General features: G+C 35.4%; 1 protein-coding gene across 1 annotated transcript in view; it reads left to right on the top strand.

Moving 5' to 3' along the window:
* Positions 1–12,390, top strand: part of LOC107660700 (unconventional myosin-VIIa-like) — a 44,231-nt gene that overhangs the window by 14,521 nt on the left and 17,320 nt on the right. The window contains exons 12-22 of the mRNA XM_016450091.1: positions 708–814; positions 1,889–2,026; positions 2,293–2,451; positions 3,362–3,454; positions 4,008–4,102; positions 7,091–7,175; positions 7,260–7,478; positions 9,209–9,526; positions 9,600–9,803; positions 11,396–11,572; positions 11,668–11,757. Coding sequence (XP_016305577.1) covers positions 708–814; positions 1,889–2,026; positions 2,293–2,451; positions 3,362–3,454; positions 4,008–4,102; positions 7,091–7,175; positions 7,260–7,478; positions 9,209–9,526; positions 9,600–9,803; positions 11,396–11,572; positions 11,668–11,757 — 1,685 coding nt within the window. The remainder of the gene's footprint in view (positions 1–707; positions 815–1,888; positions 2,027–2,292; positions 2,452–3,361; positions 3,455–4,007; positions 4,103–7,090; positions 7,176–7,259; positions 7,479–9,208; positions 9,527–9,599; positions 9,804–11,395; positions 11,573–11,667; positions 11,758–12,390) is intronic.

Here is a 12,390-nt window from a genome sequence, read left to right as displayed (position 1 = left end):
CCCTCCAGCGCCACCATGTGGAGAGACTGCAGCACTGCCGGCTGAACACACACACACACACACATTATAAATCAATGTCTTTCTACAGCAACACTCAAACAAATACTTACATTCAAGATTTATGTATTGGAATTGCATATAAAACTCCCATTCATTTGGATTACACAGTTTTAATAAATAAACTAATAAACATAATGTGATGTATATTTTGTCAGTCAAAATCAATATGAAACATAAGATTTCTGTAATAGTACTAATAAACTAAATGTGTTTTAAATACACAGTAACCAGGTTTATCATCAATTAACCCAATTTGTTTTGATAAAAAAAAACGAACTAAATATTGCTTGTTGTTCCACAGCTAGCCATATTTCAACCATACTTCATATTTTTTAAATGAATAAATTTAATTGTTTTGAATAAATGCATTTTGAAAATAGCAAATAGTCTATGTATATCAAATGAATAAATCTTAAATTTAGGCCTTATAATATAATATAATATAATATAATATAATATAATATAATGCCAAATGCATAAATGTAAAACAGCTGAAAAATCCCACAAATTTACACTTGTGCCATATCTAGAGAGCAGAATAGCCTAGAAACTTCATAGAAAAAAGCACCTCGCAACACCCAGAGCATCCTAACAAGGATCTAGTTATTAGTTAATGTGCTTGCTAATGCTTTTGTGTGTCTGTGCAGGTTTTCTGGAGAAGAATCGAGACACGCTGCACGGTGACATCATTCAGCTCGTCCACTCCTCCAAAAACAAGTTCATCAAGCAGATCTTTCAGGCGGACGTTGCTATGGTAACGTCTGCATCTCATTTATAGACTTTACTATAAGCACTACATTATTATCTCCACACTCCCTCACAAGTGAGTAAGACATTATATGCTATCAGATGGTAATACCATGGTACTTTGAAATAGACAATTGTGCTGTACGATTACTATATTCATACACCACTGCACTTCAGAAAATCTTAAAACTGTGGTATTACCGTAGTACTTTTTGAAAGTGAAATACCTTTGAGAATTAAAATAGATTTTTAACATTAAGGATGGACTGGTTACTGTACATGCTTCCCTCTTTCTGTGTTTGTGAAATGTGGTGGCAGTTTTTGTGTGGTTATGTGTCTGGTGACAGTCTTGGCAAACCAGGTTCACACCATAAGGTAAAACCGTGGTAAAAGAGTAGTAGTTTACAGTAACTAATGCATAGTTGATGCTGTTAACAGCACATTCACTGCACATGCTTCCAGTGTTTCAGTTTGCTAAGATGAAATATGAGTGAGTATTAGTGCTTATGTATGTCATGATGCATCATTATTTACTAATAAATTAAAGTGAAATAAAAATTGCTAACCTTATACTAGAGTGCTATTTCTATTCTAACTGATCAGATGTTTGCCTGGTAGATGATATAATGGGCAAATTACTTTTTTCAAAGTTTTTGAAAGAAATCTCTTATACACACCAAGGATGCATTTTTGGGGTTAATCTTCAGAAATCAGTCTAATATGCTGATTTGCTGCTCAAGAAACATTTCATCACTTTTTTATGACACAACCCTTTCCACCTTTTTTGTTCTCCAAAGTAGACAGAAATAATTTGACCTGCATCTCTCCAGAAAATATATCTGTCAAACACAGTTCCTGATGTGAAACCATTTCCCGTTTGAGGGTGAAAGAAAACAAGCAAAAGTTTCAAATCAAAATGACCAAGCCGTTTCATGACAGGTTCACCCTAAAAGCAATCCTGACCTCTGCTCACCACTATTCTTGGCCTTCTTTTTAAAAGTGCATGTTCCTCTGTGTGTGTGTGTGTGTGTGTGTGTGTGTGTGTGTGTGTGTGTGTGTGTGTGTGTTTCCTGACACACAGGGGGCGGAGACCAGAAAGCGTTCGCCGACCCTGAGCAGTCAGTTCAAGCGCTCTCTGGAGCTGCTGATGCGCACACTGAGCGTCTGTCAGCCGTTCTTCGTCCGCTGCATCAAACCCAACGAGTTCAAGAAACCCATGGTGAGCTAAACCCGCATTACTGGAATGCTAAACCATAACTTAACTGTAGTTAATGGAGAATGACACTTTCATAACTCAGAAAATTGTCAGTATAGAAATTATGTTGGCAGATTTTTTGCTTTTAAATGTTGCATTTATTTCCCCCCTCTTATTTTATAAATTATAATAACCTCTGTCAATGAAGTAAACATTGCAAAGATTAAATAAAGTTTTACTAATGATCATTTTATGCACGTTTAGATGTTATGTTATCATGTGATCTCCAGCTCTTCGATCGTGAGCTGTGTGTGCGGCAGCTGCGGTATTCTGGGATGATGGAAACCATCCGGATTCGCCGGGCTGGATACCCCATTCGCTACACTTTCGTTGAGTTCGTGGACAGATACCGTGTTTTGATGCCTGGAGTGAAACCTGCTTACAAACAGGTGAGTTCATGGACTCCAGCAATATAGTATTTGAGGCTGATATGGTGTAAAATAATAAATAAATAGAAAAGAAGAGAAAAGAAAAGGAATTCACTGTCTAGGGAAAATGCAGTGTCCTATAGTGTGACTATAGTCTTTATGTACTACATATTTTTCACATGTAAATGGCATTGTTGTGTCCTTAATATCCATCGTTTTGTTCTGATAAAGTCTTTGTTTTGGTTAATGGAAATTGTATATGACACTTTTATTTTTTTATTTTTTTTCTGAATTGTACTGACATCAAAGAAAAAAAAAACATCATTTTTGTATTTTAAATATGAATGCACTGAAAGTAAATAAGACAAGTCCCTACTATTAATTAATGATGTGAATTTATGTTAAATTATGTTAAACCTACAGTGTGATAATTGTTATAATATGTAATAATATGAAATAAATATAATAATATTTAAATATTAGTCTTACTAATATATATATATATATATATATATATATATATATATATGTGTTGATATATATGTTGATATGTATATATATATATATGAACATTTTACAATTTATGTGCACTACTGTATTAAGTCTGGGGTCAGTAATTTTTTTTTTTTCATTACAAATTAATAATAAATCAGGAATAAAATACATTTTAAAAATGTATTTACATAGAAAACCGTTATCATAAATTGTAATAATATTTCACAATATTACTGTTTATATTGTATTTTTGATCAATTAGCGTAAGACTTCTTTCAAAAACATTGAAATATCATTCTGACCCCAAACCTTTGATTGGTACTTTATATACTAAAATATAAAATAAATAGATTTATCTTTATATTCACCAAACAATTTGTCATATCCCAACATATTCTTATTGTTTTTTGACAATTTTGGGCACTTCTTCCTTTAGGAGGACCTGAGAGGAACCTGTCAGCGTATCGCTGAAGCCGTATTGGGCCGTGATGATGACTGGCAGATGGGAAAGACCAAGATATTCTTGAAGGTATTAAAAAGAGGACTAATATTTTGATAAAACTACCGACTACTGATAAAAGGATAAGTCCATTTATGAACTTTTCTTCACTATCAACAGCAGAAGGGAATATTTAAACAATAAATAAAAACTCTCTGATTCTGTGCTTAGTTCCTGGAAAAATAAGCTCATTGTTGTTGCTGTTAAAAGCGTGTCGGGGGATTTTATGCAGCAGAGTCAAACTCAAACAATATTGACCTCAATATTCTGGTGTTTTTGTGCTGCCGGAAACGCTGCCCTCAGCCAGAGGTCAAAGATCAGGAACTAGCTTGTCCATTACTAAACTGTCAGGGCCAGTTTTCCAGGCAGTGGGTTTTATCACACCTTCCAGCTCTCTGAAACAGGAAATCCCACTGGGCAGGAAGGAAGAGAGGACAGTGACAGGAAGTAAGGACACCAGGAGGATCAGGAGAGATCCAGATCAATATGAGGCTTACTAAATGATCTGATGATTAATGGAGCATCACAGGAGTGTGTTTGAGTTCATTTAGATCTCCTTTAAATGCCTCTCTACGTTTGGCAGGACCATCATGACATGCTGCTGGAAATCGAGAGAGACAAGGCCATAACTGATAAGGTCATTCTCATTCAGAAAGTTGTCCGAGGATTCAAGGACAGGTAAGAGTTTGTGCTGCAGGAACTCTGGGGGAATATGCTAAATATTATTAGTTTAGTTGCATACGTGCTCTGTGTTGTTTGATTCGCCTCTGCAAATCAGAAAAGAGCACAAGCACACCACAGAAATCATTTGATCATCATTTGATGAATTGCTACTGACGTGATCGCTTTAAATTAGGTAAAAATACATGCTTTTTGCTTTAATTGTGCCAGGAAAGTAGTTTTGACTTTTTTTGATTAATGGGCAAACTATAATGCGCTTCATTTGCATAGAAAGGTTTGCACTGAAAAGCTGATGATATTTTAATTTAAGAACCCATGTCACAAATTTATACCAGTGCAGATAGTACCTGTTTAAACTAGCGATGCACCGAAATTAATTTTTTTACCGAAACTGAAATTAAAGTTTTCATTAGCTGAAATGAAAATGGAAAACCAAAATGGAACATAGTTTCAGTAAATGAATGTAACTAAAAATGCTGTTCAGGGTGTTGTGTTCTAGTTGTAATAAAGTTCTTCAACAGTGAGTCACCCCTCAATAATTTACTTTTTTTATACTTTTTTTGCATTTTTGTGCACAAAACAGGGTTGCCAGATCTGTGTAACAAAACTAGCCCAATGACCAGTAAAACCAGTCCAAATCCTCAAAATACATATTTTACAGTCACTGTTATGCATTACACATCATTTCAACTTGAAAACGTAGTAATCATAAAGATAATATGGTTTCATAAATACCTCAAGATTGACAGGCGGTGAATAAAATCCTTTGGTGGATGTGGTAATCCTTTATTTTTGAACTATTTGAAAATGCACTAGTTTTAAGATCTTGTTCTGATGCTAATCTTCTCTTTCTTGGTCCTTGTTGTACATTTCTATGGAAGGCCGTTTCCGCCACTGAAAAAAAAAAAAAAAAAAGGTTATTGCGACTTTTTATCTCACAATTCTGACTTTTTTCCACAGAATTGTGAGATATAAACTCGCAATTGCAAATTATAAAGTCAGAATTGCGAGATAAAAACTTGCAATTCTGACTTTTTCTCGCAATTGCGAGTTTATATCTCACAGTTTTGACTTTATTTCTCAGAATTGCAACTTTGTCTTGCAATTGCTAGTTTATATCTCACAATTATTACTTTTTAACTCGCAATTGCAAATTTATATCACGCAATTCTGTGGAAAAAAGTCAGAATTGTGAGATAAAAAGTCGCAATTACCTTTTTTTATTTTTGATTCAGTGGCGGAAACCGCCTTCCATACATTTCCCTATCAGTCATCTAGCACATTTTTATCATAGGTAGAAAATAAATTTGCATAAAATATTTCAATACAAGCATTTCAGTCAAAAATAATTTATGCAAGTCTTCAAACCTTTAACGTATGAAAAAAAATCAAACATTTAAAATAATTAACAGCCCAATTTGACTTGGCACACAGTCAAAATGCTTCAATGGAGTTTTGGTCAATAATTTCAACCCTCCAGAACTATTTCAGCTGAAACCAAATTATTTTTCAGCCAAAATCTCGGTGCATCACTAGTTGAAGGTGGTTCATGATTAAAGGTTTGTTCACGAAGAACGGTAACTATAAAGTCAAGTCAAGTCAAGTCACCTTTATTTATATAGCGCTTTTAACAATACAGATTGTGTCAAAGCAACTGAACAGCATTAATTAGGAAAATAGTGTGTCAATAATGCAAAATGACAATAGTAAACACTAATTTTTCAGTTAAAGACAGTTCATCATTGAATTCAGTGGTCAACATCCAGCTCAGTTTAAATAGTATCTTTGCAATCAAGTCAACGGTATCGCTGGAAATGAAGTGTCCCCAACTAAGCAAGCCAGAGGCGACAGCGGCAAGGAACCAAAACTCCATCAGTGACAGAATGGAGAAAAAACCTTGGGAGAAACCAGGCTCAGTCGGGGGGCCAGTTCTCCTCTGACCAGACGAACCATTAGAGAACGATATTAGCATCCGTACCAAAAAAAGTGTGTACGATTTTTTTCTCGTCTGCTGCTTTAAGTGCGCCAAGTTAAAGGGTTAGTTCACCCAAAAATGAAAATTCTGTAATTAATTACTCACCCTCGTGTTGTTCCAAACCCGTAAGACCTTCATTCATCTTCGGAGCACAATTTAAGATATTTCTGATGAAATCTGAGGGCTCTCTGACCCTCCCATAGACAGCAAGGTAACTACCACGTTCAAGGTTCAGAAAAGTACCAAGATGATCGACAAAGCAGATCTGGGTCAGCGCCGCCACACGCTCGAGTCATGATACTGTCGTGAACGCGCGTCCACAAGTGAGCACAAGTAGAGACGAAAATGTGGAATAAAGTCGTTATTTTTGTTTTCTTTGCGCAAAAAAGTATTCTCGTATTAATGACAGAATATTCATTTTTGGGTGAACTAACCCTTTAATTCTGACTGCAGGGTTGCCAGGTTTTCACAACAAAACCCGCCCAATTGCTACTCAAAACTAGCCCAATCGTGTTTCGAGAAGGGTCCCCCGATAAAAATTGAGTTCCGGGGGATAAAATACACGTTTTTTTTGGGTTCCCCTAGTAAAATTCGCAGTTTAGGGGCTAAATATCATGTTATTGGGGTCTCTCCAACCTGCGGACATGGAAAAACAACCCGCGGCAACAGTGTTAAAGTAGCCCAATTCCGTGGGAAAACTGCGGACTTGGCAACACTGTCTGACTGGCTGTCAATGTTTTTATCGTTCATCATCTGGAAAAAAAAAAAATTCTGCAGAGTGATTCCCGATTATATGGCTCTTCTGTGTTGTTATCGTTATAGTTGCAGTGTGGACTTTCCTATCCTCATAGAATTAAAATGATTATTCAAACTTTATAGTTACAGTTATTATAATTCATTATCATTATAGGTATTATAGATGTTTTTGGTGTGATCGTTCCTTAAGATGCAGGGTTTTGTGCTGAAACGTGCATCAGACATAATTAAAAACATTGTCATGTTTCCCACAGATCCAACTTCCTGAAGATGAAGAAATCAGCCATGTTGATCCAGAAAACATGGAGGGGTTATTACTGTCGGAAGAACTATGGAGCGGTTGGTCTCAGATATACTCATGTACAACTATGCACAGTTGCTGCACTCACTAGCAGTATCTAACACTCATTTCTTGTCTCGTAGATGCGCGGTGGTTTCTCACGTCTGCAGGCGTTGTATCGCTCTCGCAAACTCTACCAGACGTACCACATCGCACGACAGAGAATCACTCTTTTCCAGGGCCGCTGCAGAGGACACCTGGTGCGCCGGGCGTTTCGACACCGCCTCTGGGCCGTCATCACCATCCAGGCGTATACGAGGGGCATGATCGCCCGCCGACTCTACAAAAGACTTAAAGGAGAGGTGAGAACAGCTGGATTTATTTGTAGATATCCACATTTTTCCTAACGAGACTAATGCATTTTAAATTATGGGAGGCACTTCCAGCTTGGGGAAGTTCTACTCAAAAAGAGCGAAACGAATCATTTCAAATCATAAAGTTGCACTACAAATAACTGAACGAGCTGTAAATGTTCCTTCATGTTCTTTTTTCAGACGTCAGGAGAATAACGTAATGCTTTGTATTTTAATGTAGCAAGAGGAATATTTATGGCAAGAGCTCTGCTCACTCTGCTGCATCTTTTTTCTCTGATTATTTTCTTTTTTCATTTGTTTTCTGCTGTAACAATATGAAAAAAGACAACACGTGCTGCGCATCTGTGGTCTGCTCTCCTTATTTAATTTACAAGATATCCCTTGAATAGTTCACTGGAATGCACTAAGAATCTTGTTTTTTTCCCCAAATCCTCACGTCTTTTTTTTTTCCCCCAAACGGATGCTTTAAAATGTATTTCACTTCTAAATTCCTATTAGCAGTGTTTACTGGAATGTTTCTAAACCAGGTACATGCAGTATTTGTTATCTGCAAAAATGACGGAAATCACTTTGAAATATCACTCAGTGCTCCAGTTAATGATCATTTCTGATTAACCCTCGGTCATTTCTGACCAAAAATGTAAACTTTTTGGCTTTTAGAATCTTCACTTCATCGGAATGGTATGAAACGTACAATTTTTTTAATTTACAAAATTCACGACAGTTTAAGCTCTATGCTTATTAAGTGGTCAAAAGGTAATAAATGGAATAAATTATATTCCATAAATGTAATTTAGTACCATAAAATCTCCTAAAAGTATAAAATATTAAATAAAAACATTATCAAACTAAAGAATAGTACATTCATTTAATTGAAATAAAAAAACACACACAAGCAGCACCAGGGGGTTACATATGTAACATATGTAAGGGATAATGTACATCCAGCCGGTTGTTATCTCCGAATAAACCCCGACAGGGTGATCAGGACCCCGACGTGAAGCGGAGGGGTCTTGTATCAGCCTGAAAGGGTTTATTCTGAGATAACAACCGGCTGGATGTACATTATCCCGCTTATTACACGGCTAAAAAGATTTGTTTTTACCATATATGTTGAAATGAATGCTGAAGTCTTCCATTGTAACACGCGGTGGTTAAGTGTTTTCAGTCACAAGATGGCGCCAGACAGTCAACGATAGCGGAGTGACTCGTTAAGCATATAAGTAGTACCGGTCAAGATAACTCGTAGTACCCAGATGAGCGGTGTGTTATTCAATTTGCCGGTTGTTATCTGGGAATAACATACCGCTGGATGGCGTGATTGACCAATCAGAATCAAGTATTCCACAGAGCCGTGTAATAAGTCTTACATAACATTTACATATATTGCTATAGTGATATTTAACACGTCTGTAATATTGCTTAGGAAATAATCAAGCGTTTCGGTTATAATCAGGTTATAATCAGGTTATTTAATCTGGTTATTCGTGGTCTGTTGAAGTTAATTTGTTAATGCGTTTACACTTCTAAATTTCCATCGAAGGTTGAAGGGTGAGTAGAATAATGTCACCTTGCTTATTATTGCGTTCATAGAGCACAGCTTTCACTGATTGTTTGCAGTTTAATGTAAGTTACTCCCATAATTTGCATCATGGGGTGTTGGAAAAAGTTGGATGGTTTATGACAAACGCATCCCTCTCTTCTTCCATCCGTCTCAGTACCGGCGGCGTTTGGAGGCAGAGAAGATGCGACTAGCGGAGGAGCAGAAGCTCAGGAATCAGATGAGCGCCAGGAAGGCCAAAGAAGAAGCCGAAAAGAAGCATCAGGAACGACTGGCACAGCTGGCGCGAGAGGACGCTGAGCGCGAGAAGAAGGAGCGAGAGGAGGCACGAAGGAAAAAGGAGATGCTGGACCAGATGGAGAAAGCGCGACATGAGCCTGTCAACGACTCTGATATGGTGGACAAGATGTTCGGTTTCTTGGGAACCACAAACTCGTTCCCTGGGCAGGAAGGTCAAGCGCCGGCTGGGTTTGAGGTGAGGATGTGCATCTGAATCTCATTAATGGGCTGATTAACTGAGCTCCAGTGTGTGATTTTGTTTTCCTCAGGACCTGGAGAGAACGCACAGGGAGCTCGAGGAGGAAGACCTGGATGAAGCTCTTCCTCTCCCAGAGGATGATGTGGAAGATTTGTCGGAGTACAAATTTGCCAAGTTTTCAGCCACGTATTTCCAGGGCACGACCACACACACTTATGTGCGCCGCCCGCTCAAACAGCCCTTACTGTTTCACGAAGACGAGGGAGACCAGTTGGTATGTGACCTTTGACTCTCAAACATACTTTAGATTTGAGGAAGTGTTTATTTAGCCCTGAAGCGATGCTGTCTTCTAAGATCCCTGCTTTTTTAAGGCAGCATTGCATGTGTCCTTCGTAGAGAAGGCGATCCCATAATAATGCACTGTGACAAGCTCAGTAAAAACATCTAAGATGAGTTGAGAGGAATGCTGATTATAAATCTGTTTAATTCAGTTTATTCAGCACAACATATGTGGATTTAACAGTTAAAATAGTTTAAAATGTAAAATAGAAAAAAAAATATTATTTTACCCAATGTTTGTATGTGAAAGGTATTCAATGTATAAAGTTTTAATAAATATAGAAAATGTATATAAGTACATGTGTGTGTCGGGGTTATTATTAACTAAAATTAAAACTAAAAAGAATCATTTTCATTACTAGAAATAAACATTAAATAAAATAAAAAGAAAATATAAAAGTCTTAAACTTCAGCTAGTTCCCAAAGCATCTTTTCTCATTTTATTTTAAAGTACTACAATAACTAAAAATAAAATGGAAATAAAAATAAAAATAAGGACTATATAGACATAAACAAAACTAATAAAAATGACTAAAACACACAACAAAATTAATAAAACTTTAACTACATTTTTTATTTATATTTAATAAGTTTATATTTATCAAAAAAATATATAAATACATAAATACTCTATATAAAATCTTACACATATAAATTAGTAATAAATACTGTCAAAATAAAAGGTAAATAGTTCAATATTGAATATTTGAATATTTTACACACACATTTATATATATATACAGTATATTTACTAAATATATTTATTTTATGTTTATTAAAATATAAATACTATACTATATAAAATATAGTGTATAGTATATAAATACTATATAAAAAGACATACATTTTTAATACTGTCACAATAAAAGGTAAATTGATAAAAAATTATTTTAAGAAATATATTTTTTAAAAATGAAACACACACACACCAATACCATATGCAGTATAAGAACTTATACAGATGTAAAAAAATATATTTTCTAAAAGATATATAAGTTTATATTTATCAAAAAAATATATAAATACTCTATATAAAATCTTACACATATAAATGAGTAATAAATACTGTCAAAATAAAAGGTAAATAGTTCAATATTGAATATTTGAATATTTTACACACACATTTATATATATATACAGTATATTTACTAAATATATTTATTTTATGTTTATTAAAATATAAATACTATACTATATAAAATATAGTGTATAGTATATAAATACTATATAAAAAGACATACATTTTTAATACTGTCACAATAAAAGGTAAATTGATAAAAAATTATTTTAAGAAATATATTTTTTAAAAATGAAACACACACACACCAATACCATATGCAGTATAAGAACTTATACAGATGTAAAAAAATATATTTTCTAAAAGATATTGTCTAAATAAAAGCTAAATATTGCATACTTTAACTAACTTGAAAATGACTTGTATGAGACTTAAGTTACTTGAATATGATATGATAGCATTTGGTTGTTAGTATCTAAAGGTTTGTCTAATATTTGCTGGTCGTGCAGGCGGCTCTGGCCGTGTGGATCACGATTCTCCGCTTCATGGGTGACCTTCCAGAACCCAAATATCACACGGCCATCAGCGATGGCAGCGAGAAGATCCCTGTCATGACCAAGATCTACGAGACGCTCGGCAAGAAGACCTACAAGAGAGAGCTGCAGGCTCTGCAGGGAGAAGGAGAGGTGAAAGACACGTTTGCAAATACATTTGGGCAAATGTGACGGCGTTAATGCATGTTTTCATGATCCATGAGGCAATTTGTGTCCATCTCTTACAGAACTCTCACACTGAAAGTCACAAGAAGAGCAGTGTGCGTCACAAGCTGGTGTCGCTCACCCTGAAGAAGAAGTCCAAGATTACGGAGGAGGTGAGTGATGCGGTTACCATGGTGATTTCATCACGGTGCACTTCCTTATTGCCTCATTTCTGGGAGCTCGCTTTTGGTTTTTGAACTCAGTGACCCCTTCAAGACATTGATTTCACAGGTATGAGTCTCTGTCAGGGTTTCTGAGCAGCGAAACCCCGCAGATATTCATTTCATTGTCCGCAACACTCTGAAAAAATAAAGTTTTTTTTTTTCATTGGCATTGATGGTTCCATGAAGAACCTTTAACATCCATGGAACATTTCCATTGCACTAAAGGTTCTTTATAGCGAAAAAAAGGTTAATTTTTATTAAAATGTTCTTCATACTATGAAATAATGGTTCTTTTAAGAACTTTTAACTGGAAGGTTCTTTGAGGATCCCAAAATGGTTCTTCAAAGACATTGCTGCAAAAACCACCTTTTTGAAACAATTTTGTAAAATTGAAAGGAAGTTATTAGGAGCCATAAACTCTTCTTGTGCCAACCAGATGTGAAAAAAAAACACTCAGCTTCTTCAAAAACAAAATATACTGATTCAGAACATCTGCTATTCCTATAGCTATCAAACTTAACTTTTTAACATGCTGATTTGTAACATGTATTTAATTTAATTTAATTTAATTTAATTTAATTT

Source organism: Sinocyclocheilus anshuiensis, unplaced genomic scaffold (assembly GCF_001515605.1).
Source record: "Sinocyclocheilus anshuiensis isolate Anshui unplaced genomic scaffold, SAMN03320099.WGS_v1.1 scaffold948, whole genome shotgun sequence".
Classification (NCBI taxonomy): domain Eukaryota; kingdom Metazoa; phylum Chordata; class Actinopteri; order Cypriniformes; family Cyprinidae; genus Sinocyclocheilus; species Sinocyclocheilus anshuiensis.
The sequence above is the reverse complement of the archived record's forward strand: the minus strand, read 5'-3'. Positions and strand labels throughout refer to the sequence as shown.